Genomic DNA, 26,771 nt, shown 5'->3' with positions numbered 1-26,771 from the left:
ACAGCCTTCCTCCCGGGGTCCTCCATTGTTTGATCAAGGCACACACCCTTAGGGGCTGGGGAGGTCAGGGCGGGACGCCCGGGGTTGCGACTCCCCTCGGGGCGGGAGTGACCATCTTCCGCGGTCGGAGGGTCCCCGCCGGCATGTTCCAATGCGAAGGTTGCCCGCATGCCCGGCGTGGTGGCGCTTTAAGGGGGCGGGAGCGGGGCGGGTGTAGTGCCGGGGGCGGGAGCGGAGGCCATGGCGGCGGTGCTGGCGCGGGGACTGGTGCGGGGCGCGCTGCGCCTGGCGCAGGTGGGCGCGGGGGAACGCGGGGATGGGGTAATCCCGGGGTAAGGGGGGCACACCGGGGTGTGCGGGGTAACAGGGGCACCGGAGCGGGTCCGCACCATGCTCGCCATTGCTTACACCTTCGGGCAAAGTCCGCGGCGGGCATGAGCGCCTGTCCCTGCACCCCTAGGCCGCGGCCCGGGGCCTCGGAGCACCCGTGGGTGTCCACCCCCAGCCCAGCCTGCGTCCCCTTGGGCACAGCCGCATCCCCAGGGCACAGATCTCTGTCAGGCCCGTAGACAGCCCCCTGTTAGCCTAGTGAGCACAGCCCACTGTCCAGGCTGTGGACAGTCCCCTGTCACCCCGTCAGCACAGCCCGCGACCAGCCCCCTGGGCATCTGCCCCTCTTACCCCTATCACTTTTACCCCCATCACTGTTACCCCCGTGTGCACCTCCCTGTTGCCCCATGTGATACCCCCTGCCAGAGCCAAGCATCACTCCCGTGTGCACCCCACCATCACCCCTGTATGCAGCCCCCCAGGACCCCTGTATGAATCCCACCACTTTCCACATGCATCCCCTATCACATCCACCATCACCTCATGCATTAGTCCAATCACCCCCACATGCATCCCTTGCCATTATTCCAGCGTGCACTGCACATCAGCCTCCGGTGCATCCCCCCACATGTCCCCTGCCACCCCCACTTGCATCCCACCATTACCCCCATGTGCTCCCCCCCGTCACCTTTCCCCCCACATGTCCCCTGCCACCCCCACTTGCATCCCACCATTACCCCCATGTGCTCCCCTCCATCACCCACCCTCAGGGCTGTGTCCTTGTCCTTGTCCCTGCGGGCACAGGCTGTAAGCTAGGTATGCCCCGCAGCCCCAGAGGTGCTTGTCGGCGCCCAGCAGGCGGGACGGGGAGGTGGGCAAGGCACAGCAGGCAGCAGCGGCTGGCGAGGAGGCAGAAGGGCAGCCCACCATCTTCAGCAAGATCATCAACCGCACCATCCCTGCCACCATTCTCTATGAGGATGACAAGGTAGCTGGGACAGCAGGAGCTGTGTCCCCACCGGGGCAGGGGGGCAGAACCCACGGGTGTGGGGCTTACCCTGCTCCTCCTGGTAGTGCCTCGTCTTCCGTGATGTGGCCCCACAAGCCCCCGTGCACTTCCTGGTGATCCCCAAGCGTCCCATCCCCCGGATCAGCCGCGTGGGTCCCCAGGACACTGAGGTGAGTCTGGAGAGGGCCCTGGGACATTGTTGGTGGGGGTCATACAGTGCTGACCCTGCCACTCTCCCCCCCTTCAGCTGCTGGGGCACCTGATGGTGGTGGCGGCGCGCACGGCACAGGCAGAGGGGCTGGCTGATGGCTACCGCCTTGGTGAGTTAGTATCCCCTACTGTGCTGTGGGGCAAGACCCTCACTGGTGCTCCTGGGGGGCTGGGGACAAAGGAGGTGGCCTGACCCGTGTACCTCTCCTGACAGTAATCAACGATGGGAAACATGGCGCACAGTCTGTCTACCACCTGCACCTCCATGTGTTGGGGGGGCGGCAGATGGGCTGGCCCCCTGGCTAATGCCCACTACCCACTTGCTCTCCAATAAAACATTTCCTTGATGGTAACTTCAGTGGCTCTGCATTGGGGTGGCTTTATTGGGGGTGGAGGTGGTTGGCCTCCATTGTTACAGCAGTAGAGCTGGTACTCTGCTTTTTGCAGAGGGTCTGGGCTCCCCACATACCAGCCCCACAGTTGAAGCAGAAGGGTTTTGTGAGGCTGCTCACAGGCAAAAGACTCATTTTGGTGCTGGGCTGGGAGAGCAGGCTGGGTGCCACAAGGTTGTCCCCAAGGTGGAGAACATCCTAGGGGTGTCAGTAGTGCGCCACGTCCAGGGCTGCCCAGCCAGCCCCACTGCCACCACGCAGCCCCAGCATCCCTGAATGCCCCTGCTCTGCCGCAGGTTGCCCCCAGAGCCCTGCACTGAACAGTGATGTTTCCCTGCTTTTCAAAACCAGTTAATTGCACTAGATTAATCTGAATGCCCTCTGGAGCAGGCTTGTTGACTGCATGTTTATTTCTTGTCCACCCCAGACGGGCCTCTCTGGGAGCTCCCAGGAGGATCATAACCCTGAGCAGAGCACAGGGCAGGACAGGCTGTGTGGTGGGTGGACCAGCTGCCCCCTCTGTGTCCACATACCCGTGTACTCCCCCACTGTACTGCTTGTGTGTGCACTGCCATGCAAACCCCAAATGCGCTGCTCACCCCAGACCCCCCCCAAGCGCACACCGAGGAAAACACAATGTACCCTTCGCTGCAGACCCCACAACCGTGAATCACCGATGGAGACTGCACACTCCAGAGCCCCCTGCACACAAAGCCCCGCCGCTCCGAGCACGCACGGCGTTGTTTACAGGCCTTGACCGGGGCTGGGCCCGCACGTGTCGGCGCTGGCCCCGTGAGGGGAGCACACGCGGGGCTCGGCGCATGCGGCCGCCGCTCCCTGCCGCGTGCCTCCCGCGCCCGCTGCTCCGTGGCCGCCTGCCGGGGCTATATTTAGTGGCAGGGGCCGGTGCTGGCGCAGTGCACGGCCCACCTGGCACCGCCGTCGGGACCGCCTGGGCCCCCGCCAGCCGGCGCGCAGGGGACCGCAGCCCGCCGGGGAGAATGGCGGCTCTGTTCATCCCCGGCTCGGTGGCGCTGGCGGCGGGGGGCCCCCGGGAGCTGTGTGGGGCTGTGGCAGAGCCCAGTCACTTCGCACACATACACACCCAGTATAGTATGGAGAATGTTTTCGGGGTGTAAATGAGCCTTAAAATTGTTGATACTGCTGCTTCCTGACTCTAAGGCTCAGCGCGGGCTGGGGCCACTCTTGAACTGAGGGCAGCCCCGAGTTCAGCCTTTGGGATATGTACCCCAGAGAGGGTTGGGTGTCCCTGGCGAGATGGGGACGCTAAAGAGGGGCCAGGGATCCCCAGGACATCATCCCCCAGGGCTCACCCAGAGCAGTCCCACAGGGAGTGCTGTACTGGGCACAGGGCACGGGCTGGCACGCGAGGTCAGGGCCAGTCGCCTGCCATCGTGTTTCTTCCTGTGCCAGGTTTATTTTGTCAGTCCCCGAGCAGCGGCAGGGCAGGACAGTGGGCACAGCCCCATGGGGCCGAGGCGGAGGGGGGAACGGGGCCCAACGGCTGTTTTGGTTCCTCAGCCGGAGAGAATCACAAATGACGCAAGTTCCCAAAAGAGCCGGGCGGGGGGGGCTGCGAGGGATGTGTCAGCCGGCGGCGATAGGCAGCCAGATGTGCTACAGCAGTTCCAGGGCTGCTGCCCCGAGCTGATGCTACCAGAGCACAGCCCCACAGTGATGCCCCATAGACCACGCCACGCGGTGGTTTGCCCCCCAGTGGGTGCACATACCTGGGGTGGCATCGCCAGGCTCCCTGTCTCACGGTGTACTTTGGTGCTGTTGGTGTCCCTTCAGTATCCCTCAGGCACCCGTGCTGCCTAGCCACGGGTGAGCCCAGGGGTGTTTGGTGAGGAATCTGAGGATGCTCCTAGGAAGACCACGAAGGGATGCAAGCTGGGACAGGATCCCCAAGCTGCCACCCCTTCAGCGTGAGCTGGCATAGGGGTGCACCTCAGGGACCACCACAGGGCCCACGGGGTCACAACCAGCAGCATGGAACCCAGAAACCTCACAGTGAGCTGCCAGCCCTGGGGGCAGCCTGGCACCAACCTCTCACCAGGGGAAGCAGGGCTTATGTGGCCCCAGCATGAGGAAGCCATGAGATGAGCTTGGGACATGTCTCCCATTTCTCCCTCCTTCCTGCAGCTGTGCAGCAGATGGGCTTGGAGGAGCCCCTGCTTGGCACGGGGCCGAGGGCCCGCAGGGAGGAGCGGTCCCCAGCGGGGGCCCCCCCGGCCCGCCGAGGCCAGAAGGACCGAGCACATCCCCAGCCAGGAAAAACAGAGGCCCCAGCGCGGAGCGCACGGTGCCCCGTCGGCACACACCGCAAAGCGCTGGAATAACAGCCCTCGCTCCCGAGCTCGCCGCCCGCTATCAAAGGGCCCTTCTTCTGCTCGGCCTCTGCGGGGATGGGGCCGGGGGCCCATCGAGGGCTGGTGGTGAGAGGAGGCTACTGCTCCAAGCCGGCGGGCACGGGCTGCACCCAGCCAGGCGCCGGGCACATCCCACCCTATCACCCTAGGGCAGCTGGGAGTCCCTGGGTCAAGTGGGCATATTCCACTGCCAGGCCCAAGCAGTGTGGCGGTCACCTGGGTCAAGCCGTGGGGAGCAGTGTGTCCTCAAGAGCCCTGGGCACATCCCTCCTGCTGCTTCAGTGGGGCTGTGCTGGCTCTGCCCAGGTACTGAGCACTCCCGAGAGACCCCGCGACTAGCTTTGCCCCAAGTGCACCAGCACAAGATGGTACATGGACCTCAGAAGTGGGGACAGCCTTGATCCAGTAGCGCAGCATGGACACCTCTGTGTCCCTGCAACCCTGCGCCCCCATCCCTGATACTCCCATCCCTCCGCACTTCGGTGTCCTGTACCCCCGTTCCTCCGTGTCCCTGCTCCCCTGCCCCACAAGGCCCCGTCCCCCGTACACCACACAGCTCCCTGGCCCACACAGCCCCGTCCCCCCTCACCGCCCGCTCATGCTGACCACGCCCCGCCCCGCCCACTCCTTCGAGACCACGCCCACGACCCGTTTAACTAATCCTCTTGTCCCACCCAGTTTGAAACATGGCCACGCCCCCTCCCTGTTCTCTCCGCCAATGGGAGGCGCTCATGAGCGCGGCTCCGCCCCCTCCGGGCGCGGGGCCGCCGTGCACGGTCTCCATGGCGAGAGGCGCGTCCCGCCGCGCGCACGCGCAATGGAGGGGAGAGGCGGCTGCAGGCGGCGAGAGCCCCTGGGGTAACCCCGGGGGAGAGCCGGGTCAGGGCTTGTGGACCGCTGGGGACCAGGGCGGAGTGACATGATGGTGGCCCCGGTCTGTGGAGAGGTCGCCAGCAGGAGGGGTCTGAGCCCAGGCAGGGGGGTGGGAAGCGTGTTGCTGATGGAGGTCAAGGGGACAGAAGGGAGTTACTGAGGGGAGACCCCTCGAAATGACATGCCCAGCAGCAGGCTCTGCTTCTGTCGCCCAAAAGGAGAGGAATCCATTGCTCCAGTGTGGGGGTGACACTGCAGAGGACCCGGGGTCAGGACGCGGCCTGTGCTGGTAGGGGCTGGGGACGCGGTTGGCAATGGCGGATGGGCTGCGCTGCCTTTCTTCAGGGTCTGTTCCCATCTGCAGGAGCGCTCTGAGCAGCCGTGTGGGTCCCAGAGGCCATGAGGAGAGGCCACCGCTCAGGGTCCAGGGTGAGGAGCCCCTGCCTGAGGAGAGGCTCCCGTACATTGGGGAGACGCTTGCAACCACCACCAAGAGGCTCCGGGAGATGTCAGAGATAGCCGAGCCGCCCTGGGAGATGTCAGAGATAGCCGAGCCACCCCAGGAGATAGCAGACACAGATGAGCTGCCCACTGTGCCCCTATCAGTCGTGCCCAGCAAGGTGCCATCCCGAGAGATTAGGAGGAATCCCTCTGAGATCAAGCTGCCTCCCTGGCTTGGAAAGTGGGGGACTGGCTCCAAGGAGAAGTCCCCCGCCACACTGCCAGCGCTGCCGCCCACCCCATCCACGCCCGCAGAGACGCCCAGCCAGGCGGTGCCCCAGCGGAGCCGTGTGACCCATGACTGGCAGAAGGAGGTAACTCCATATGGGAAAATGCCCCATCGTGTCCCACATGCTGATCTTGTGAAGCTTCCTGCTCCTGCACAGACACATCTCTTTAAATAGTCACCCGGATGACCTTGAGTCCAGCAGGATAGAAAAGGGATGAAACTCAATAGCACAAAAGGCACAGGCAGCACGTGGGGAGTAAGGCAGGAGGGGAGCTGGGATCTCACTGCTGGGAAGCAGGAGCTGTGTATCATGGCTCATCACAGTGATGTGGGAATGCCTGCTTGGGCAAGACAAGCTGGGGGACACCTGATAGACCAAACTGTGCCACAGCCTGGGGACTCCCTGGGTTGTTCAAGTGCCGTAAGAGCGCTTGCCCAGGGGCAGTCTGGGCACCCAGGTGCTTGGGACTGCCATACAAAGCTGGCTGTCCTCCACCAGACAGCACAGGTCAGCCCTGCCCAAGCTGTGTCCCTGCTCCAGCTTTCCCAGGCTTCTAGCCAGAAAGATGATAACACCTCTTTACAGCTTATGCCTCTAGGGCTATCAAAAGCATAAAAGCCAGGAGTGGGCATGGGGAAATGCAGCATGGGCTTCTGCCTCCTTCCACAGCCCCCACTGACCGTCCCTAGGTAGTCGTGGATCCCCTGGACTCTCGGCCAAGGAAGGATTTGGGCAGTGAGGACTTACAGCGTGGCTACGATGGACTGCCAATCCACCAATTTCTCTCCTCAGTCACTGACAGCTCCCCCCCGAAGGACTGCCCACCCCTCAGGGCCGTGCTGCTGGGGCAAGGTGAGGCTGGCCCCCACAAGCCATGTGCACCCTGAAAAGGCAGCAGGGGAATCTTAGCTGGGAGGCTGATGGCACCTTCCCCTCTGCAGGGCAGCGGAAGGCCACATTGGCATCCATGCTCTACGAGAAATACAGGCAAGCCTGCACTCCCACATGAGACCCACCCTTGGGGCTATGCCCCAGAGGAGGGGACCTGGGGAGGTGGGGATCCCAGAGCTGAGAGGTGTGGGGTCTGCTCTGACTGCAGCAAGGAGACGGAGGAGGAGATCCGACCCCGCCTGAAGCGCATGGAATCTGTCTCCACCACGCACGACGACTACCGTGCCATGGGCTTCCAGTCCACGCCCCAGCCCATCACCCAGGTACAGGCAGTAGATATCCCCCCCCAGCAGCTTGCAGCAGCCTCCAGGGAGGCGGCAAGGCTCTTGTCCTGCTGAGCATGCCATCCCCTCTGGCTCACATTTTGCTTCCACTGCAGCATCACGATTACTTAACAGAGCAGCCAAGCAGCTTCTGGATGGAGCAAGCCCGTGGACGGCCGGTAAGGCCCCCACCACCCTGTCCTGCCAGTACCCTGAGACTCTCAGCTGCTGACAGAGATCTCTCAAATTCTCTCCTCTCCAGGGTGTCACTGCCCTCTTCGGCACAAACATTCCCTTCAAGAGGAATGCAGACTTCTCCACTCCCATTACCATGTACTTAGGGCATCCCGAGCCCTTCAACCTCTATGACCCCTATGACCCCCCGAGCAGACAGCTCCAGCCCCACAAGTAATAAAAGACAAGGGGACACAGGTAGTCCCAGCACCCTTGCCTACTCCAAGGCTGTTTCAAGATGGATGTTTGGAGGGGGAGCACTCTGTCCCTGGGATTCTCAAATCCCCTGAGAGCATGAAGCAAAATGGAAAACCTTTCAGCCCTGCTGAAAGTTGCAAGTCACTGTTGACCAAAAACACCCTGTGGTCCCAAGATTTCCTCCTTAGGCATGAAGGCAGAGCCCCTGGCACAGCCCCATCCCCTGGGACACGTCCCCTCCCGGCGCAGGCAGGCAGTGGGTGACAGGCAGCCGTTGTTCCAGTCCCCAGGCACAGGTGTGTTCCAGTAAGAGGCGGCAGCGGGGCGGCCAGAGCATGAGCTCAGAGGAACGCACTGCAGCCCTCACGCCAAAGCAAACCCACGGCAGCCCTGCCTTCCCAGCACCGCCCAAGCCCTCAACAGCCGCTCTGCGACCGCCCAGCACTGGCTCCCCATGCCCACACTCCTGCCCTGCACCGCAGACAGACCCCCAGGATACAATCTCTTGGGATGTTTCAGCCTGTCGCCAGCCCAGGCTGAGTTCCATATTGGCGTTCCCCCGGCCTCCCTCCCCACTTGGCATGCTGGGGCAGAGCGAAGTAGAGGCCACAGGACAGACTGATCTGGGGAAGTTTGTATTTCAACAAAATAGTTGCAGCAAGTCCTATATTTACACCTGGAGGAGGGATGGGTATTTACATGACCCGGTGGGGTTATATACAGGGGAAAGGGAGTCTGGGGAGGGGGGGAGCTGCGGCATTGAAGCCTGACCTGGCCAAGGAGTCAGTCTTGGCAGGAATCCCCATTTCCCCCCACCCCAGGGAGGGGTTGACATGGGCACAACTTCTGCTGGGGGCAAGGTACTGAAAAGAGACGGCAAAGTGCCCTGCGGGGCAGCCAGGCCCCGGAGAAGCTCAGAGCCAGCTGAGCCACAGGGGAGAGGGCAGGGGTGGCAGACCTCAGAGTGGGGGGGAATACAAGGTCTCTTGGGCTGGATGGGGGCTGGTTACCCCACTCCAGCAGAGGCTGTGGGGAAGGTGGGCTTTGCTGGTGCTGATGGAGGGGAGCAGACGGTACTGTGGCCGCTGCCCCACCTTGCCCCGGCCCTGCTGAAGCAGGGGGGCTGCAGAGTCAGGTGGATGCAGTGTCAGGTGGATGGGGGGGTGCCGGTGCATCCTGGGGCACCGGAAAGCACTGGTGGCCCCATTGAGCTGGGGGCTCTGCCACAGCCACTGGGCTCAAATGACTTAAGGGTCTTTCCTCTCACCCAGCAGCCAGTATGTCCGCATCTTTCCCTTGCCCTGGAGGCAGAGGTGAGCAAGTTAGACCCTGCCTGCCCCTGGAGCTGCTCCCTGGGTGTCATCCCCAGCACTGAGAGCAACAAGGGGTCCCAGCCCCAACCCACCTCCCCATCACATTTCCCTATGGTTGGAAGGGCTGGCACCCCAACGGCATCGCTAAGCCCTCACCTTCATTTCTACATCGCCACGTAGCTCCAGCTCAAAGCAGCCGAACTCATCCAGGACTTCTTTGGTGGCAGATGAGACATGGATCTTCAGGGCTGAGTAGCATAGAGGAGCAAGAGAGACATGGCTGGGTGCCACGGGAACAGGACACACCCTGTGGCTCTGGATTCAGCTGCCCTAGCTTACCCTGGCCGTTGGATTCCATGCGGGATGCGGTGTTCACCGTGTCCCCGAAGAGGCAGTACCGTGGCATCTTGAGGCCCACCACCCCGGCACAGACGGGACCTGCAGGCACAGAGGCACTTGGGGATGTTGCAGGGTGGGCAGGCGGGTGGGCAGGCACCCCCCAGCTGGCTGGCATGGGGGCTCACCGGTGTGTATGCCGATGCGCAGGTGGAGCTGGTCGTTGGGACGGTGACGGATCTTGAAGGTTTTGACAGCCTCGAGCAGGGCCAGGGCCATACGGACAATCTCACGGGCATGCAGTTTCCCATTGCGCACCGGCAGCCCCGAGACCACCATGTAGGCATCCCCAATGGTCTCCACCTGTGGGGGCAGGGGGGGCAGGTACAACCCGGGCTTCTTGCTGCCTGCCTCACTCTGGGCGGCTGTGCTTGCTCACCACACCACTCACCTTGTAGACGTCAAAGTTGTCGATAATGGCATCAAAGCAAGTGTAGAGATCGTTCAGCAGCATCACGACCTGTATGGAACAAGGGTGTGTGTACATTTGGGAGAGGACATGTTCCCCCAGCCCCAGGGATGGCACTGCCAGGGTGTGAGACTTCCAACAGCCCCACAGAGGTGCTGCCCCCCAAGTCCTGCTCTCACCTGCATGGGAGTGCTCTCTGCCGAGAGGGCGGTGAAGCCCACGATGTCACTGAAGTAGATGGTGACACTGTCGAAAGCCTCAGCCCGCACTGTCTCTCCACGCTTCAGCTGCTCTGCCACAGAACTGGCAAGGATAGTGGTGAGCTCCACCCCAAACCCACTGTTCCCCCTGTAACCCTTGTCCCACACCATCATGGAGAGCTGGCATGGGACTCCATACTTGCACAGCAGCAGGTGCATGCTGAACCCACACCAACCCTCAGACCCACACACCCCCTTGTGTCCCCCTCTCACTGGGGCAGAATCTGGTAGAGGAGGTTCTCTGCCTTGCGCTTCTCCTCCAGGTAGGCCTGTGTCCTCTCTTCCACCAGCTTCTCCAGGTTGTTGGCATACTGTTCCATGCGCGACAGCAGGTTGTCCAGGATGCTGGTGCTTCCCTCCCTGGTGAGGTGCAGTCAGTTGGCACTGCAGGAAGACGTGCCCCCCCAACCACCACCCCCATGGCTGTGCCCACTTCCACCCAGGGCCACCGCCCCCACGTGCCAACCACCCACTTGTTGAATCTACGGATGAAGATCTTGATCTGACTGAAGTCAGGGCGCTCGGCCGGCTCCTGCGCCCAGCAGCGTTCCATCAGCACTGCCAGCTCCTCGCTGTGCACCCCGATGTCGATGGAGGGCCGGAAGAAGGGCTTCTGGCTGTTACGCACCTTCTGCACAATCTCTGCCGGGGCATGGCCAACAGTGAGCACCAGGCTTCCTTGGTGGGGCAGGAGCTCCACACACGTGCTCTCGATCCTCACCTTTAGGGCTCAGGTCCATGCCCTCGATATAGAAGGGGCCGTTGCGCAAAGCAACCTCCTGCACGATGATGCCGAAGCTGTAGACATCAGCTTTCTGCATGCCCAGGGTGGGCAGGTGTCCCTTCTGCAGCAGCTCTGGGGCTGTCCACAGCTTCTCTAGTGGGACAAAGCAATGGAGCAGTGAGACAGGGCCACCCCATCCTCCTGGTCCTCCCAGGCAGGCACTCACTGGCATAGAGTGCATGTGTGTCCTCATTGTCGCTGGGCGAGCGGAAGCTGGCCAGGCCGTAGTCTGTGATCTTCAGCACGAAGCGGCTGTCCACCACGCAGTTGGATGACTTGAGGCTGCCGTGATGGCCAATGATGCTGTTGTGCAGGAAGGCCATTCCCTGGGACAGATGGACACAGTGAAGCTCATATCCCTCAGGCACCGCTCCCCATCCCCTCACACGCCTCAGCTGGATACCTTGACAATGTCATTGATGAGGGAGTAGCGGAACATCCAGTCCAGGTTGATGCTCTCGTTCTCCAGGACATCCTGCGGTAGCACATTGAGTGGACCCCACCAGGCACCCAGGTCATGGTGATGGCAGCCTCACCAAGTGCCCAGCTCGGGGGTCTGCAGCACCCACCCCCTCCCCTCTGCTGGCCTCTGACACCTGCTTGGACAGCTCAGCTGGGAGGGCTCAGGTGGCCACCAGCATCCACAGCCCCATCCACAAAACGCAGCCTAGCTGGGTCACTAGAAATGAAATGTCTCAGTGTCACCTGCAGTGTCCCCAAGCCCCACTACCTGCAAGCTGCCCCGTGGGCAGTACTCAGTGATGATGCAGATGTTGGGGGGGTCGATGCACGCCCCGATGAAGCGGGTCAGGTGGTTGAACTGGATGTCTCGCATCTGCAGGTGGAAGTGGACCCAAGATAGTCCTGAGCTGTTGTTCCTGCTGCCCTCCCACATGCCCAGGACCAATCCCTGCACTCCCAAGCAGGTTGCCTGCCCTAGCCCAGACCCCAAACCTACATGCTTTAGCTCGAAGAGCACCTGCCGCGTCAGCTCGATGCGCTTCTTGTTGATGTGCTTAATGGCCACAACATTGCCCTGGGGTGTTTGGGAAGGGGAAAAGGTCAATGTCCACTGGATGAATTTGCAAAGGGGAGGAAAGCACCAGCAACCTGCGGGATGGGGGTGTAGCCAGGTGGGAGCACAGCAGAGCTGGGGCATTTCAGGGGGAGGGCTCAGCTCCCTGCCTGCTGCACTGACCTTGAAGTGGCCGGTGTTGGCGAAGATCTGGTACTTGCCATGGGTGGTCATCAGGGAGCCATAGCTGGAGCCACGCTGTGGGAAGGAGGGGATTAGGGAGAGGAACCCTGGGAGGGAGGGATGACCTGCACCAATGGAGCAGGGCAAGGACATCCAAGGTGTGCAGGGGACGGTGCAGGATGGGCTCTAAAGGTAAGGACAAGCTCTGCATGCTCTTTAGGAAAGGAGAAGGCTCCAGGATGAGGCACTGCACAGAATGTAGTACATGGACAAGGTATGTCTGTAGGGGATGGAGGGCAACACAGGGACTTGATGAAGTTTGGTGCTACGCAGAGGACTCAGGGCTGTATAGAGGATGGATCTACTGTGGCTCTGCAGGAAATGGAAAGTCATGGCAGGGATGGATGGAGTAAGTCTCTATAGGGAATGGAGAGCTATATAAGGATGACAAGGCAGCACAGGGGCAGGGTGGTGCCTCAGGGATGGCTCCTCTCACCAGGGACAAGGTGAGCCGGCTGCCTGCTGCCTTGTGGTACCGCTCAGGACTTCCAAATTGCAGCTCATCCCAGCGGATCCTCCAGAGCATGCTGGCAAGCTCCTTCTCCAGCATCAGCTTCCTGGGGGGACACATAGGGGTCAGGCCTCCATCCCCTCTGCCCTGCCTGCCCACCCACCCGCCCATCAGACAGAGGTTCCCCCAGTGCTGACCTGAAGATGAGGAAGCTGGAGATGCCAAACATGACAAAGGTGAGGCCAGTGCCCAAAGCCACGATGGCCAGCATAGAGAGGGGGGCTGCAGGCAGGAGAGGATATGTCAGGGTGGCCTAGCTGACAGCCAGACTGACATGCACGCATATGGAAGCTTGCTGGGGTCCAAGGGATGAGGGGACCCAGGACACCCACTTTTATCACAGGAGGGGTCATCCACATCAAAGACACAGGGAGGGTTGTCCAAGGGGGGAGCCCCCTTCACCCAGGGGATGGGTCGTCCCAGCCAGTGGATTTGCTTCTCCACACCCGAGTAGTGTCCCACCACCTAAGGCAGGCAGAGAGAGATGAGGCCATCCCACACCCCACCATCCCATCCCCCAACCCCAGCCAGGGGGAACCTCTCCCCACCTCATACTGCCCGGTCTTGGGGTCACTCATGGCCCATAGGTTGAAGTCAGTGTCTCGGTCATTGTTGCTGTCCATGCTCACAAGCCCTGTGACGCCTGCAGGAAAATTAAGATGCAGGAGGGATGGGGACTGAGTTCCACCACCCCCACGGCACCCCCAGCCCCGCTGTTCCCATCCCAGTGTTACCCTGGAACTTGCGGTCCCGCATCTTCTCGATGATGTGGGTGGCATTTTTCTTGGAGCCGCCCTCACGCAGAGTCTCATTCAGCACCATGGCGTACAGCAGCATCCCATCATAGAAACACCCCGCCACCAGGTTCATCTGCCGGGGGAATCTGAGCACGCCCACAGCCACACACACAGGAGCATCCCAGAATCTTCACAGCAGCGCCATGCACCCACCCACCGCCCCATCACCACTCTGGGGCCAACATGCCCCCTGCAGGGATGGCAGTGCCTGTGGCTGTTCCCTCCAGGGATGATCCCTCTCACACTGTCTGTGGCTGTGTCCCACCCTCTGCATCCTGGTGAAGTGTGAAGGGACCCCACCACCCCAGCACACAGGGGAACTCACTCACCAGGGAGTAGTTGAGCTGCACCCCAAATTTCTGCTTAGCTCGCAGGATGAGCTGGGTTTGGAATTGCTGGTACTCAGGGTTTTGGGGCTCATAGTAGGTGATCACCAGCACCATCTGCAACCAAGCACATCACCCTGGTTCACACTCTGGAGCCAGGCTGGAGAGGTTTCTGTCCCCAGGCAGGTGGGCACAGCTCACCTGGAAAGCCTCACGCAGTCCTGAGTCCTGGCCAGGGCTGTCCTGCCAGGGCTTGAAGGGGTCACGAGCAGAGTCACCCCGCAGGCTCTCCCCGAAGACATCCAGGTAGAAGAAGACGTAGTCACCATTGGTGAGGTTCTCCTGTTGCGCCAGCTGCATGATCTGCCGCAGCATCTCTGGCGGCCCACAGAGATATACCACTGCCACAGAGAGGCAGGGGCTTCAGCGGGGCAGGGACACCCTGGCACACAGCCAGGGAAGGGGCAGGTGGGGCAGAACAGCCCCAGAGCATTGGGAGGCTGTGATAGAGCAGGCAGATGGGGCAGGGCTTGGCTCACTGCCTCCCTGCGACCCATGGCCAGACCCACAGCCCCTTCTGGCAGTGACCCACTCCTGCCCCGTCAATCACCTCACACTGAAGTGGGACAGGAGAACAGGGAAAAACTTGCTGGAAATCATGAGGTGGATGCCCCAGGCACAGACCCCACACACCCTGATCCAGCAGAAGCCAGCCAGAGGATGTCTTCCCCCTACACCAGTTTCCGTGCTGCTCTATGCCAGCCCTAGCCACGGAATCAGGGGTGCTGGGAGAGGCACTGGAGCCGTGCGCCTGAGGCCCCTGGGGAACCCGGGCTGTGGAATGGGACAAACCCATGTTTGGGTTCGTGGCCGGCTGTCTGTGCGGCAGGAATGCGCAGGTTCCCAGATTCCAGCACCTTCGGCGGCAGCTAATTGGAAACAGAGCATCTCGCCGGTGTGACCCACACGGCAAGGGGGTGCCCGGGCCCCGTCAGGACATCCTACCTGCCCCCACCCTCTGCTGGGGGCTCGGCCAGCCCCCATGGGATGCCCACCCAAGGGCTGTGTGGGGCCGGCACGCCGCTGGCACAGGGCATCACAGGCTGCGGGGACGGGCGCCTGAAAGCGTCCGAACCCCCCGAGCAGGGGCCCTCCGTGCCCTTGCTGAGGATCCTGACACTGCCTCCTCCCTCCCCCCGGAAAACCAGGGCCCCCGCTCCAGCCAGTCTGGCTGGGAACCCGGGATTGAGCAACGGAGGAGGCGGCGGCAGCGGGTGCTGGAGGAATGTCACGCTTGGGCGCTGGCCCCGACACACAGCTCCTCTGCATGGGGCCCAGCGCCCCGGCTGGACCCGGGGAGAGGCGGCGATGGAGGCGAGAAAGGGCCGCACACCGGGAAGGGGTCTCTGCTGCTGGAAGGCACCCAGCCACGCAGGAACCCAGCCGTGGGGGCAGCAGGGCTAGCAGCATCACCCACGGGGGCAGTGAGGAATCCCCTAGGTGGGAGAAGAGGCCCAGCACAGCCACCTTGGGCACAGGGAATCCACAGCAATGTGGGGAGCTGCTTCTGGGCACGGGGGAGGGAGAAATCGCAGCACTGTGGGCTATGTGTGAGCAACAGCCTGCTTCAGGGTTTGAAATGGTTCCCTCTGAATGCTGCAATACTTCAAATAAACACTCTTGGCTTCTCCACTTTGCTAGTCCTGCATCAAGAAATGTCCCCAGATTTCTCATCCAGGGCGGGCAGCTCAGCACCTCCCCCACAAGCAGAGCCTGAGGGTTCCCCCTAAGGACATAGACGGGACCCTCCCCACCCCACTGCAGGCACCAAGAAAAGGGAGCCACCGGGGCAAGGGAGCCTCAACAGCTGGTAGCAGATGGTGGGACACCGCAGGCAGCCAGCCCCTGCGGCGGCAGCAAAAGCCTGCCTGGTCAAAGGCCACCAAGCAAGGGGATGGACGGCGCCTAGATGGCTCCCTGGGGACAGGCTGCATGAGCTGTGCAGAAGGAAGGGTCAATGCTTGGGGCTCTCCCTAGGCAGGCAGCTGACTCCAGCTGGCAGCTTTCTGCACAGCCAGCAGCGCCTTAGGGGGCTCAGGCACCCCCAGGGGCCGGAAAATGGCCAAAGGCAGCCTCAGCATCACCCAGGACAAGGGGAATGAAGTTCTGCAAGGCTGGAGTGCATCCAGACCCCTGACTGATTTATTTAGGGGGTGTCTCTTGGATAGGCAGCAGAGTGCCAGGTCCCAGGGAAGGGGCAGGACCACGAGCATGCAGATGAGGTGGCAGAACACTGCTTGACCCCTGCATGATGTAAGATAACCCTGAAATGAGGGCAAATCCCAGGTTCAGGCAGAAAATCCCAGTTCCGAGCAGTTCCACCAGCACAGGGCACTGCAGTGCAGAGACCATGGCGCTGGCCCAGGGGGAGTGTGGGGGTGAAGACCAAATGCACTCCCCTCCAGCAGCACCACCCAGCCATGTCCCCAGGCAGGGCACCTGGGCTTTTTGCAGGCAGATGCGCCGGTAATTCTCTCAACCACAGCTCTAATTATATCAGTGCTTTTGCAAATGGCAGGAGAGACGTGGGGCCCTGCACGTCTCCCAGGCACTGGTGAGAGGGGCAATCCCACCCCCCCTCGTGCCCGTTCATTAGACCTGTGACTGTCAAGACCAGCAGTGTTAGGGGTGCACAGAGGGGCAGGGAAGCAGCTTTCTCTAGGAAACATTCACCAAACTCCTGCCCATGACTTGGGAGAAGGAAGGTGATGCCAAGAGGGATGATACATGATGTTATTGCAGGTCATGGACATGGATGCAGCTGAGGACACTGCTGCTATCTCCCTGCCATTCCATGCAGGAGTGCCAACCCCTGGGACAGCCCGGCAAGTCTCCATTCCCTGCCCCACGTACCTGGGCTAGGATAGGAGCAACAACCATCTCTGCAGCCCAGAGCACCCAACTCTGTGGGGCCAAGCACTCAGCCCCACACCCTGGCACCACCTCTGAGCTGTGGCCAGAGAGGCCCAGACCCTCTCAACATCCCTGCCCATGCCAGGGGAATGGAACTGAATGACGTTTAACGTCCCTTTCAACCCAAGCCTTTCCATGGTCCTGTGATACTATGACTCCAGCTTAGAAAGCCCTTGGGCCTCTGCCCATGCCTGGCCTTCTCCCCCAGCAGCCACAACCCCGTGCCTGCACCCGAGGGACTGATTTCCACTGGAGTGATTTACAGCACCAAGATGGAAATGTTGATGGGAATCACTGATTTCAGCCCTTCTCCCTGCAGAGTCCTTTGCCCTCACCCCATAACAAGCTCCAAACTCCATGGCTGGTGATGGCACCGGGAAGAACTCCCATCCGGGGGGCAGCCATGGGATGCTCGCTCCATGGACTCAGCCTCACTGGCCTCAATCCTGACTGAAATCCAGTCCAGTACCCCAAAGCACCTCCCCCTGCAGCCTGGTCCTGCCCAGCCTTGGACACAAGTCCTGCTGGCCCATCTGGCTCCACTTATCCGGGCTAGATGTCCTTCCTAATGACACAGCATCTCAGAATCCATTAAGAAGCACTGCGGAGTGGCTGACTCCGGGATTGATACACCCTGCTCATCAATAATGAAAGAGCATCAGGCTGCCCTTGCTCTCCTGCTGCCTCTGTAAGCCCCTTCATTTCCTCCTGCTCCCAATATAGCTGCTTTCCTGGGGCACTCACAAGGCACCAAATTGATTTATCCCTCCATCAGCAGGGTGAAGCAATCACAGCCCCATCCTGGGGGTGCAGCAGGGACAAGGCACAGCCTGGGGTGCCCAGGTGCCACTCTGGGGGCTCTGCCTGAGCACTGCACAGCCACCTAGGTATGCTGGCACCATGGTTCTCTGGGTATGTTCTCCAGAGAGCCACATCCCCTCCATCACCTTCAGCCTCCAAGGACGTGCCTGGGTCACCCTGATCCTGCTGACACGGATGGTGGGGTGCTCCCACAGGGTGCTCCTCACAGCACGTGTCCCAAGAGCTAGGGGTGTGCCCCAGCTATTGCTGGCAAAGGTTGGCTGGACTGGGGCCTAGGAGGGAGATACTGTGCCCCCTCCTCCTGCTGAATCCTGGCCCTTCCAATCACACAGGGTTTGGTCTGGGAAGGGCTGAGGTTCTCTCTTGTCCCCTGTGAACTCACCTCCTGTGCAGGTCCTGCTGCTCCTCCAGCCCCACTGTGACAAAATGTGCTCAATCCTCACTGCACCCCACAGAGAGCCCATTTTGCCTACCCCTCCCTGTGCCCCTCATGCGTCCCACTGTGCCTCCAGCCTCTTGTTGTGCCCCACAGGGGTCCCACTCTTCCTCTGGCCCCTTGCCATGCCCTACCACAGGTGTCACTCTGCCAATTCCCTACTGCACCCCATGTGAGTCCCACCAGATCCGTGTTCCCTTGCCATGCCTCACACAGGCACCATTTTGCTCTCGACCCCTCTCAAGTCCCACTGTGTCCTCAGACCCTCATGGTGCCCCACAAAGGTGTCACTGCCTCCTTGCACTGTTGCTGCACCCCACACGATCACACTCTGTTCCCATCCCCTTGCTGTGCCCCACATGTGTCTCACTGCCCTCTCAGACACTGCTGTGCCCTGTGTGGATCTCCATTGCCCTCCAGTCCCTTATCGTGTCCCAAACAGGTCCCACTGCCACCTCTGGTCCCTTTTTGTGCCGCACATGCATCCCACTGTATTCCCAGCCCTTTGCTGTGTTCTGCAGCGGTCCCACTGTATCCCCATCCCCTCTCTGTGCCCCAGATGTGTCCTGCTGCTCGCTTAACCCCTTGCTGTACTCTACATGTCATCCACAGTACCCCAGTGCCCTTGCTGCACCCCATCCTTCCCCCTGCTGTGCCCCAGACAGGTCCAATGTCCCGCACCGTGCCCCCCACAGATCCCATCTCACCCTCAGCCCCCCGCTGTGCCCCGCGGAGGATTTTGCCTCCCCCCTCCAAGCCCTACGCAGATCTCCCGAGGGGAGCCCCCTCCGCTCTCCCTTTCCTCCTCCCACTCCCACTCCGCTGCCCCCGCTCCGCGGGCGCTCAGCCCGTTCCCGCCCGTGGTCACGGTGTCCCCCCCGCACCCCACGCCGCGCCACCCCACGCACCGCGCCCGTTGGCTTTGATGAAGTGGACGGCGGTGTCGGGGCCGCCCTCCTCGGGGGAGTAGATGTGGACGGTGACGGTGAGGTTGTTGCCATCCTGCAGCTCCTGGTAGACACCCTCGACGGTGAAGTAATAGGGTCGGTCGTCGGTCTTGCGGTCCACGTAGAGGAGCACCGCGCGGGCGCTCCAGTTGAAGTGCGCGTGGAGGTGGGAGACGAAGGCGCCCAGTTTGGGTGCCGAGGGCCCGGTGCGCACCGTTGTGCTGTAGTGCTCCCGTTTGCGGCTGAAACCCGCGGCCACCGCCCCGCCGGTGATGAGGGGCAGCCGCCAGTGAGAGGCGAAGCGCCCCACGGACGCGGCGGGGTACACGCAGCCCGGCCCGAACAGCACGTCGGGGTCGTGGTAGAGCTTCAGGTCCACGGCGTTGAGGGGTGCCACGTACTCGGAGCAGGCGCCCTCCAGCTCCGAGCTCATGAACTCGACGCGCACTGAGAAGGGCCGCGGCAGCAACGGCGGCTCGCCCCGCTCCAGCGCTTCCAGCGCCAGGCTGAGCGCCGGACCCACGCGCGGCCAAGCCCACGCGTAGCTCACGTTGCGCTCCGGCAGCACCACCGCCACTGTCAAGTTGGCGGGCGCCCCGTCGGGGGTCGCCGCCCGCCGCCCCGCGCCCGTCGGTACCGGCAGCAGCGCCAGCAGCAGCGCCAGCAGCGGCAGCGGCAGCGGCGGAGCCATGGGCCGCGCTGGCTCCTCCGCCCCGGCCGCCGCCCGCCGCTCCGGCGCCCCCGCCGCGCCCCCGCCCCGCCGACCGCCACCGACCGCCCTCCCCCGGGGGGGCGGCGCCGCCGGTCCCCGCCCGGCCGGCCGGGCACGGGGATGGGCGGCACTGCGCCGGGGCGAGGGGCGGTGTCCCCGGAGAGGGGGGGCAGGGGTGGGGCTAGCGGGGAGCGGGGCGCTGGTCGGGGGGGTGGGGGGATGGCGGGGGTTCGGCGTCTCTGCCTTCCAGGCTGGCGAAGATTCCCGGGGGGGGTCAGAGACCGCGGTGCCCGGGTCCGGCGGCCCCTGGATGGCAGGGACAGAGGGTGGGGGGGCCCGTGTTTTAGGGGGTCCGGGAGGGGCGGTAGGGAGGGGCATCTGCGCTCGAGGTGTCCCCAGTGGGTGGAGGAGCGAGGGAGGTGTGCTTTGGTTCTGGTGAGGTGCAGTGAGGGGCAATTGGAGCAGAGGGCAGGGGACTGGGATGCTCGGCTTCTGGTGGAGGGGTTGGGGACGGGCTCGGGGGTCCCATCGGGGGATTAAGGGAGGGAAGTCCCCAAAGCCGGCGGCTCCCAGTGGCCAGGGATTGAACAGGGGGTACGTGGGATCTAGGGTCTGTGAGGGGAATCAGGGAGGGAGCATTAGGGTTTGGAGTGTCCCCACTGGGTGGGGGGCTGAGAAAGAGGTACCTGGCTTCGGGAGCTGCAGTGAGAGAGCATCCAGGTTCTAGGTTACCCCAATGACTACGGACTGGGCAGGGGATGTCTCAGGCTGGGGATCCCCAGGGTTTGGGAAAGTCAGTGAGGTGCGGGGGATGTGCATGATGGGGGAAAGGGGTACCCTGGGGAGGGATGTGAGGATGTGAAGGGATACATGGCTCTGGGATACAGCCAGCTGGAAGGGGAGGAAATATCCTGAGTGTGAGTGTCCTTACAAAGGATTTTTGGGAGGTCTTAAGCTGTCGGATAAAGGAGGAATCTGAGGAGGGGCTGCCCGGGATCTGGCTGCCTCCCTTGTGGGAGCTCCCAGTGCTTTGGCAGTGGGTGTCTCCCCTGGGGGAAGGGTAGGAGGTTGGAGATGTCCTCGAGGATTTGGGATGCAGGGAGGTACCTGGGGAGTTGGACCTTGAGAGCTGGGATGCCCTGGGGAGCCAGCCGTCCCCGACACCCGGTGTGTTTGTCCAGCAGTGTAGGGTGCCCTGGAACCCGTCCCACAGGGACCTGATGGGGCAGGGGAGCTGAGGGCAGGGGATGGCAGGGGGCTGGATGACACGGGCATGTCACCACAGCTGTCACTGCAGATTTTCGGGCTTCAGCCCCTCTGCCATGGGACACGGGCCTGTGGGGTGGTGGGTAGGAGGGTGGATGTATACGAGTGGAGCACAGGGGAGCGCTCGGGGTGCAATGAGCATTGCACAAGCCCCCGTGGCGCCCTGGGTCTGGGATAACGCGGGCAGAGCGGGGCTGCCGGTCCTCCCAGGGATCTGGGAAGGACCTAAGGGAATGTCATGGACTGCCATGGGGGGCCGCCCAGCCAGGGGGGACACAGAGGTGCCGAGCGTTTGCAGGGCGCCTCGGTGGGGCAAGGGGGGCTCGGCGGAGGCAGCATGCCTGCGGTGCATTCCTGGCATTCCCAGCCTGCTGCCTGCTCCCGTCGGGCGGGGGTGGGGGGCGATAGAGACTGGAGGGGGGTGTTGGGGGTGGTGCCAGCCCCTTCCCCACGGCTCAGAGCTGTGTGAGGCGGGATGCTTGTGTGTGGCAGCACGGGGGAGCGCGCTGGGTGCACGGCGGCCCCGGAGGTCTTGCCGGTGCCACTGGCCCTTCAAGGTCCTGTGTGGTTCAGATGCTGCGGGATGCTGCGCTGAGCGGCGGGCAGGGTGTCGCTGTCCTCTCTGGGATTTTGGGGCAGGCCACCGGAGCAGAGCAGCACCGCGGGCATGGGTGCTTCCACCTCTGGGGTTGCCAGGAATCGCGGTCCCTCTCGCTGTCCCTGCCCTTCACACTGCAGGTGTCGCCCCCAGCGGAGATGCTCGCGGGGTCACGGAGCTCGGCTCCCCGGCTCGGCACAACCCGAGACCAAGAGATTGCATTGCCGGCTATAAATATCTCGGTCCGGTGTGGTACGGAGCTGGCAGGGGAGCCTGAGCCGAAGGACAGTGAAATCCAACCGACAGCGATTACATCCAGAAATGAGAAGCTGGAAAGATCTGGAAGAGCTTCCCCATGGAGTGTGGGGCTGGACATGGTGCTGGGGGGGTGATGGTCGCACTGGAGAGCACAGTGCCAGCGAAATCGCCCCTGCTCACGGGGCACACATGGTGGCACCCCTTGTACCCTGCCGTGTCCCCAGAGCAGCCCGGTGGCTCCTGTCCTGAGGCTCCGGTGGCACAGGCCGCGGGCGAAGGGGACACAGAGGGGCTGACAAGAGACTGAGTGGGAAAAGCCTCCGCAGCGAGCGCTCCGGGAGGGGGTGCTGCTCCCGCAGGAGCTGCGGCAGGCGGGATGCCGCCAGCGGAGAGACGACTCTGGTAAAACAAAATGGAGATATGGGGGAGAAAAGCAGAGAGGGTGGAGGGAACCAGGGAGAAGCCGGTGGGAATTCGCTTATGGAGCGATGGGGAGCGTGAGATGCCCCTGATGGGGAATGTGGATGCGGCGGGACCCCGGGTGTGCGCGTGGGAGCCACCAGAGGGGGCCCGGCCACTGCCGCGGGGACAGCACAGGGACACCGTGGGGACAGCGCGGGGACAGCACACACAACATACACACCTCACACCCCATACACACCCCATACACACACCTCATACGCACACACCATACGCACACACCATACACACACACCATACACACACACCATATACACCCCATACACACACCATACACACACCCCATACACACACTGTACACACACCATACACACACCCCACACACCATACACACCCCATACACACACCATACACACACCCCCATACACACACCATACACACACTATATACACTCCATACACACACCATACACATAGACTTACCATACCTTAGGTTTATTTCTCGCTCCATTGCATATTCCCTGTCCCATGGTCTCACACTAAGTTTTACTGGCATCCCACACCTTGGGATGATAATTTTCCCTTGCTCTGGGCTACTCCCAGAACCCTGCTCCTGGTGCCTGCAGTGGTGCATGGCTATCTGTGGTGGTCCATGGTGCCCCACTGAGGTGATGCATCCCCCCTTTTCCAGGCTGCACTGAGATCTGAGAAATGCTCCTTAGGCCTGAGCCTTAAAAAACAGCACCTGGGCTCAGCTCTCCTTCAGTTTATCAGAAATACTCCCTCTTAATAATCCCTGCTTCCAGGAACTGCTGCTTTCTCACAGAGCTCCTCGGTTTTTGATGAACAGCGCTGGCAACTGTTTTTCTTCTTCCCTGAAGGGCACAATATCGCTGTTCTCAGATACCCAAAGAAAGTGCAGGCTGAAACTGTGGCAAGGATGAAACTTTGTTACAACTAAAGCCCACGCTCTTGCCAAATGAGACCCCCTGAGCTGCCCTGGACCGCAGCAGGCTGTGGCCAGCACTTCCTCTGAGTGGGGCCTCCCAGAGCCAGCAAACTCAAGCCTGCTGTACTTTGGGATCACCCAACAACGATGGATCCTGGGCTCATACCATCACTCCATGAGGCTCAGCCCTTCCCCAGTTGAGGGGATGCAAAGGCACCCCAAGTGAGCATTTCACTGACCTCTGAGGGGGATTTTTCACAGGTACCTTGCTTGCACTGTCTTTCTGTCCGTGTGCATGCCTCTCCCTGGCTGTAGCAAATCTGGGAGAAATGCTGCTCTCTTAGGCGTTTAAGTACCTCAGATCTAAGTAACTTAGGCCTGTAAGCAAGATTAAGTCAAACGTTATAAGCTAAGTTAAAGGCTGCTAAAGTGTTCTTTTGCTAAATTGTTAAGTTTAAGTTACATAGGTTTGATGCTGTTAAGTGTTATTTCTCTGTCAAATTGTTAAGTTACAAGTTAAGTGTGAGTGCTGCTAAGCTTTTAGGCCACATTCCTTTTTATCCTTGCCCTCACTGGCCTTTTGTCACACACACAGACACACAGACAGACACACACACAGAGACATAGACACCTAAACACAGACACAGACACAGACACAGACACACAAACACAGACACAGACACACAAACACACACAGAGGCACAGACACAGACACAGACACAGACACACACACCTAAACACACACAGACACACACACACACACACACACACAGAGGCACAGACACAGACACACACACACATACACATACACACACACATACACACACCCCTAGATGGTTCTTGGTTCATGTCTGTTTTGATTGCCTGGATTTTGTTTGTTGTTCCTTTTTTTCTCCTCAACATGCCTTAACTGTCTCATAAGTGAATCTTGCCAATGAACATTGTTGTGCTGACACTTAATATTAAATTTGGTTTTTGCTGATACCCTTGCCAGTGATTTTTTAAGTGATCTCAAACACTTGTTAGTGACACACATGTTGGTCCTAGGACTGCTCCAGATCATGATGGGCACCAAGGGCACAGCTATACTTGTCTGCCCTGGGGGGCTCACACCTCTGAGATTCCAGTCTTCTTTTCCATGTTCCCCTGGCAAGCACAACCAAGCCCCTGGTCCCCAGAGATTACAATTATTTTTCCACCTCCTGGCATGCAGCAGCAGAAGGCCATGGGCCTTGCCAATCTCCTTCACCTCCATGCTGAAAGTGGAGCCAGAAGCCTGCCAGCCTCAGGAGGTGGCTGTAAAGAGCGTGGCAGGCATCATGAGTGAGTGCCTGCAGCACAGTCCTCACTGCCAGGGCCAGGAGGAGCTGTGCAGACACTGCTGTGCCAGGGCACAAACAGCACTGGGTCACAGTGAGGGCTGGCATGGATGGCATGGATGGCAGCAGCCCCTTCCTGCTGGAGGCTGCGTGGAAAGAGGGCAGGGATGGAGAAGGCACCGCTGGTGACTCGCCTTTCTACTCGAGTGCGGGTCAGTCTTCTGCTGGGGTCTCTATTGCCAGTGCTCACATTGCCACCATCCCAAATGGGAGGGTAGCACCTTCAGAAGGTCAGAGAGGCTTTGACCAGGTGGGCACAGAGCACCCAACACTGGTGCAGATAGATGGGGTGACCTTTCCACATATGGGCTTCCTGTGCTTCTGCTGTCCAGGGAGTCTGAAGGGCTCCTTGTTCGGATTTGAAGTTAGTGTGCCAGGAATGGAAAAAATAGGGCAAAGGCAAATATTTTAAAGGGAAAATTGTGGATGAATGTGGCAGCTGTGTTACCTCCCTGGTTCAGGACAAGGGTTGTCACTGTGTGTCTGTGGAGAGAGCCCCTGGAAGCCACACCTCTCTGTGCCCCAGACCCATGGTGGGACCCTAGGAGTCTCCTTTCAGGGCACTAGGACAGGAAGTGTCACCCATTAACCCCTTCAGGTGGGTGCTGCCTGTGCAAGCCAGAGACAGTTCCTACAGTGCTTTCCCCTCCCCTCCCCAGACTGAGTATGTGTGGTCTCAGTCCCATGCCTGCGCAATCTCTTCCACCATGAAGCCACCAGCCATTCATGGCTTTTCCTGCAGAATGTTCCTAGAGCAGGCTATCACCTCAGCATGGCCCTGCTGGTGGCAGTAAAACAGCCAATGCACTGTGCAGGGGAATCTCTCTTTCAGATACCATAGCAAGGCCAGAGATCTGCAGGATGCATCCAGGACACAGAAAGCCTCAGGGTCTCCTGGGGCTCTCCCCGTCCCTGCATCCCAATGAAGCAATGTGCCCAGGACCAGTCCCCTGTGGATCCTCATCGTGTTCCAGGCCATTTATATGCTGAGGTCAGTGCTGGTGGCATGACACTGCTACAGCAACTCCTCCAAAATGAGGGGCTTGGACCATTGACCTCCCTGGCAAGTCCTCAGGCCAACAAGTGCCTGGCATTTTTTGGCTGGTGCGGTTTCTGCGTGGCCTAGGAATGATCTCCTAGGGTTATTTCTGACTCACAGGACAGGAAACATTTCAGGGTTTAAGCCAAGCTGAATAATATGCTCATTTCCTTCTGCCGACTACAAAGCACCTGCTCCAGGGGATTTATGGAGTGCCGGCCTCTCGCAGGCACTGTGCGGCTGCCTGCCCGGATGTTTTTATTTTCCTGGTATGGCCAGCAAGTGCCAAGGCCTGTTTTCCTAAACACCCTGTGACCTCCTGGCACGTTTCTTTGAGGGGAGCCCAGGCAGAGCCACGGGCTGCAGCACACCCGTGCTGGGATATCCAGGGTGCTGAAGAGCCAGGGTGGATGCCAGCACCCTGCCAGGGCTGAGGGCAGCAGGAATGCGTGGCCAACCCACTGATGCCAAAACCTGGTGCCCTGAAAGGAGACTCCTAGGGTCCCACCAGGGGTCTGGGGCACAGAGAGGTGCGGCTTCTAGAGGCTCTCCCCATGGACACACAGAGACAACACTTGTCCTGAACCAGGGAGGTGACACAGCTGCCACATTCATGCAGGGCAGCCACAGCCATGATAAACGACCTGGGAAAGTCCAATGGAATGGAACACGGGCATGAGCAATGAGCAAGGGAAGATGAGACCATGTGAGAGAGGGCAGGAGGGCACGAGTGGGCCCCAGCGTGGGAGTGCTCAGGACACAGAGCCCACCCCGTGACTGGGGACCTGCAGACACCATCCCACAGCAGGTCCTGTCCCACAGCAGGGAACCCACACATCCCCCCAACCAGGGCTGCAGAGCCCTGTGAAGTGCTGTGCCTATCCTCTAGGGTCACAACACCTCTTCCTGCAAGGAGGGTCAGGGTGTTGAGACCAGGGACATCCATGGAAGACACAAGGCATGCCAGCATGCATTGCAGCTCATGCTTCTCCACCTGCACAGAGCTTCACCTAGCAGGCAGCCAGTCTGCAGAGTAAGGTGACATCAATTTTTTTCTCACATCTCCTCTATTTTGTCCCCTTTTTGGAGCAACAGTCCCATTGCTGGTGGGGCTGTGCTCCAGCCTCTGTGAGCTGTCCCATCTGGCTGGCCAGCTGTGGGATGAAGGATGCCATGAGCCAGCTGTCATTCCCTGTCGAGCCCTTTGTCTTCCCTTCCCAGCTCCTGACTGCCTATCTATTCCTCACCCCTCTGCTCACCCCTCCCCAGGGTCTGGCCATGCCAGCAAGCAGTGAGCATTCATGAATGGTCATCACTCAGAGCTAGCATCTACCT

General features: G+C 60.9%; 2 protein-coding genes across 2 annotated transcripts; one reads left to right on the top strand and one right to left on the bottom strand.

Annotated features, from left to right (window-relative positions):
- Positions 1-228: 228 nt before the first annotated feature.
- On the top strand, positions 229-1,899 carry HINT2 (histidine triad nucleotide binding protein 2). The gene is made up of 5 exons (XM_058824082.1): positions 229-294; positions 1,160-1,318; positions 1,405-1,509; positions 1,587-1,659; positions 1,764-1,899. The coding sequence occupies exons 1-5, from the start codon at positions 241-243 to the stop codon at positions 1,853-1,855; spliced, it is 483 nt and encodes a 160-aa protein (XP_058680065.1). The 5' UTR covers positions 229-240; the 3' UTR covers positions 1,856-1,899.
- A 6,345-nt stretch (positions 1,900-8,244) lies between these two features.
- On the bottom strand, positions 8,245-19,507 carry NPR2 (natriuretic peptide receptor 2). The gene is made up of 22 exons (XM_058823573.1): positions 18,778-19,507; positions 13,840-14,039; positions 13,642-13,755; positions 13,250-13,385; positions 13,064-13,158; positions 12,848-12,980; positions 12,653-12,737; positions 12,441-12,561; positions 11,945-12,019; positions 11,705-11,782; positions 11,477-11,581; positions 11,150-11,221; positions 10,913-11,072; positions 10,684-10,839; positions 10,436-10,604; positions 10,176-10,322; positions 9,882-10,005; positions 9,685-9,753; positions 9,422-9,596; positions 9,237-9,335; positions 9,054-9,145; positions 8,245-8,885 (listed from the first exon to the last, which is right to left on the bottom strand). The coding sequence occupies exons 1-22, from the start codon at positions 19,505-19,507 to the stop codon at positions 8,832-8,834; spliced, it is 3,189 nt and encodes a 1,062-aa protein (XP_058679556.1). The 3' UTR covers positions 8,245-8,831.
- Between the last annotated feature and the right edge of the window lie 7,264 nt (positions 19,508-26,771).

This window comes from Ammospiza caudacuta, chromosome Z (assembly GCF_027887145.1).
Source record: "Ammospiza caudacuta isolate bAmmCau1 chromosome Z, bAmmCau1.pri, whole genome shotgun sequence".
In the NCBI taxonomy this organism is placed as follows: Eukaryota; Metazoa; Chordata; class Aves; order Passeriformes; family Passerellidae; genus Ammospiza; species Ammospiza caudacuta.
This window is presented reverse-complemented; position numbering and strand designations above follow the sequence as displayed.